We start from the raw sequence: 3,328 nt of genomic DNA on the forward strand, positions 1-3,328 counted from the left end.
TTATAAGATCTTTTATTTTAACTTTATTTTGTTGAAATCACTCGCGCCGTCTCTGAGAAAAATTGATATAAATAGGAAATGGAATTTTTACACTAATCGCCATGTAGTTCCGGAACCGGAGGTCGAATTAAAATAAAATTCAGGAGCTTTGTTTGAGACAATTAATCCTTTCATTTGAATATAAGTTTGTGAGAATCGGTTCAGCCGTCTCTGAGAAAAGTTAGTGATAACTCATTCAGTTCGTGTTCGCATCTCATCCGACACAGTCGAAAATAGCTTACGGCTGAGACGACAGAAACAAAGACAATACAGTGTAGTGAACAATAGAGTATACGAAATGGGCAAAAACGATCTACAAAGGCCTGAAACTTGGCCTACAAGACCAAATTCAATTTGCATTGATTTCAAGTTAGACCAGCAGAAAACGAAATTGGAATCTTACTTAAGAAACGAATATATCTCCAATGCGGTAGAAACATTGGTTTATATCACATTGATATATCTAGACGTTAATTATGTAAGTGAGATTCAATTCAACAAGGCATCTAACTCTGTGTACATTATGTTCAAACGTGAAAGAGCCGCATCTGCATTCGTTTCGGTTAACAACGAGGTGCACAGTGTCGAATATGATACCTAAGGTAATTCCATCTTACATCATTTGTGGTCAAGGTGAGAGACATCCTTGTAAAACGCTAATTACCTTGAGATTCAGCTGATTACATGTCAGTTTTGTGAACAACCCGCACACTACGGTAAACCATGCTCTGAAACTGCGAGAAGGACATTTTCAACAAGTGACAAGGACAACCGATCAGGAACGGTAGCTAGTGAACCCAGTACTTCTTCAAAAACGCTTTTAGCATCAAACCAGCAAGCATTGCAGTCAATGTCCAACAAAACGTATCTAGAGCAACTAGCTATGAGCACAAGACTGCAAACAATAGCGAGAAGAGAACCGAAACCACTGACTATAATACGTTTGACAACAGCAATACGAGCGATGAAGCAATGGATGACACGACGAGCCACGAACACCCCTCTCTCAGCGGCCCTGTATATATACAACTTATATAATTCATACTCTTCCGCCAGGTGTTAAAATTTATGCACTGTTTTTCGTCTGATGTTAAAATTTAAACTCTATTAGTCAGAGTTCACCTACAATTTCTTTTCAAAGTTGATTATATTTCATATTTTTCTAGTCACGCGGCGAATGGCCATAATTAGGTTAAAACTGGGTCAAAAAAAACATAATATTTGTCTAGTAAGTTGAATGAGATGAGTCTTATTCACAATGTTTGAGGTGGTCATCAAATCTGTATGAAATGTTCAGAACGACGAATGTAACAATGAGAGATTCTCTTTGTTTACTTTCTCTTTCGATTATTACGGTACTGTTAGTAATCCTTCACTCCAATTATTTACCGATAATAATAACCAAAGCTATCATCTTTGAATCTGCACTGAAGAAATTACCGAAAAAAGCAGGAACGTTTCGCAATAATCGAAAGAGAAAGTACACAAAGAGAATCTCTCATTGTTACATTCATCGTTTTGAACATTTTATACAGAAATGTTTCATACTACAAACAATTCATTGGCATTTCAAATTGATTTTTATAAATAACGTATAAAGTGATTACAAATCATTCATTAATAAGACATAAAAATAAGTTACAAAAAACGAATCAATTCGAAACAAAAAAATCAGCCCTTGCATTTGTTTATCTAGCGAAACGAAAAATTCACCGCCGTTGCATTTGTATGCTTTACGGTAAACGTGGCCAGAATAATGACCGTTGTGGTGGTGATACGATTTGGACTATTTCCGACTATTTGTAGATCCTTATCAACTGACCTTGCTCATTGTATGCGTACACTGGACCCTGTATCGGTTCAACCGGCGAGTAACGTAATTGAGCTGTGAAACCCATTTGACGACGATCATCTTCAGACTGCGAAGTTGAATACATCACCCGTTGTAATTTGTTATCCTGACCAACGATATAATATTGACCAGAAAAAGCATTAGAAACAGCAATAACCGGTCGATTATCTTTCTGAGTTGGATCACTTTGATCTTCTTCGTCTCCATCATTAGATTCCGGTTGTTCCGTTGATTGATCATTGGTTACAGGTACATCTTCATCTGCAGTCTCGTCGGTGTCCTGATTAGGTACTCCATAAGCTTGATCTGGTCGAGTGACTTGCTGTTGGCGTCCAAACTGTACGTAAGTATCAACAGGTAAAACACGAAGCTGTCCATTTAGAGCAAAAAATGCTTGCGTTTGTTGTCCCGCAGTTTGTTTAGAGGCAGTATTTGCGAAACGATTAGCACTGAGCCGTGCAGTTTGTTGCTGCCTGGATCGTTGAAAATCTTTGAACTGATTGTCTGGTAAACCCTGAACACGGATTGGATCAAGTTCCGGCTAAAAAAGAACGCATGGGAAACTTGAGTTAAAATAAAATTTCATTTGTGATAATTTCAACCTGATCAGTTGTTGTTGGTGGCAAGTACTCGTTGGATGGATTTTGGTCCGTAGTAGATTCTACAATCTGTCCAGCATGCTCGATATTCTCTTTCGTGATTTCCACTTCAGTTTCCTGAACTACTGGTGCTCCATATTCGGAAGGTAGCTTAAACTGTGCACCTTGTGGACGCCATCCAGACGGTGCATACCCTGCGAATGGCGTTTCCGCAGTTACCGCACTTAGAAACAAACACAGTACTAAAAGTTTCATTCTGAATTACTTCTCAGTTCTGGACAGACTGATAACACAAAATTCGTTGCGACTTTATATTTATACATTTTCTGCTGAAGCCATCTTGCGAACATTTGCTGAAACGTGCGTGTCTCGTTTCAAGGAATCGTGGCGCTTAATATGCAGGATAACACCCACGCACAGGGGTCGGCTGTCATAATGATACAACTTACAAGTTTTAAGTTTGATTGTCATTGTGCTGTCGCACTATGCCGCTTAACACTTAGCAGACAATTGCGTTATATTGATGGTTAAATAACCTTTAATAGCCTTTGATCACGGCTAATCCATTATAATACAAAGTATTTTTCAAAGACATTGGTGATCTATGTTTCATTGTTTTTGTTTCGCTTATCAACCCAAAATACAACTGCCGATTGCATTCGTATACCTTGAACTTGAAAAGTCCGATGTTGATGCATCATCAATTTTGACTTCTGGTACAGGTGCAATCGCACAGATCGTGATGATGCATAAGCCGAAACAAACTCATCAGCATGCAACTCTCATACGAAGACCGGTAGAGGCGGTTTATCAATCGTATTCGAAACTTTTTGAATGA

The 3,328-nt window shown here is 38.4% G+C and overlaps 1 protein-coding gene across 1 annotated transcript; it reads right to left on the bottom strand.

The window, feature by feature from the left end:
* Positions 1-1,600: 1,600 nt before the first annotated feature.
* LOC131437547 (uncharacterized) lies at positions 1,601-2,763 on the bottom strand. Its single transcript, XM_058606962.1, has 2 exons — positions 2,494-2,763; positions 1,601-2,432 (listed from the first exon to the last, which is right to left on the bottom strand). The coding sequence occupies exons 1-2, from the start codon at positions 2,743-2,745 to the stop codon at positions 1,836-1,838; spliced, it is 849 nt and encodes a 282-aa protein (XP_058462945.1). The 5' UTR covers positions 2,746-2,763; the 3' UTR covers positions 1,601-1,835.
* Positions 2,764-3,328: the final 565 nt, after the last annotated feature.

Source organism: Malaya genurostris, chromosome 3, assembly GCF_030247185.1.
Source record: "Malaya genurostris strain Urasoe2022 chromosome 3, Malgen_1.1, whole genome shotgun sequence".
Lineage (NCBI taxonomy): Eukaryota > Metazoa > Arthropoda > Insecta > Diptera > Culicidae > Malaya > Malaya genurostris.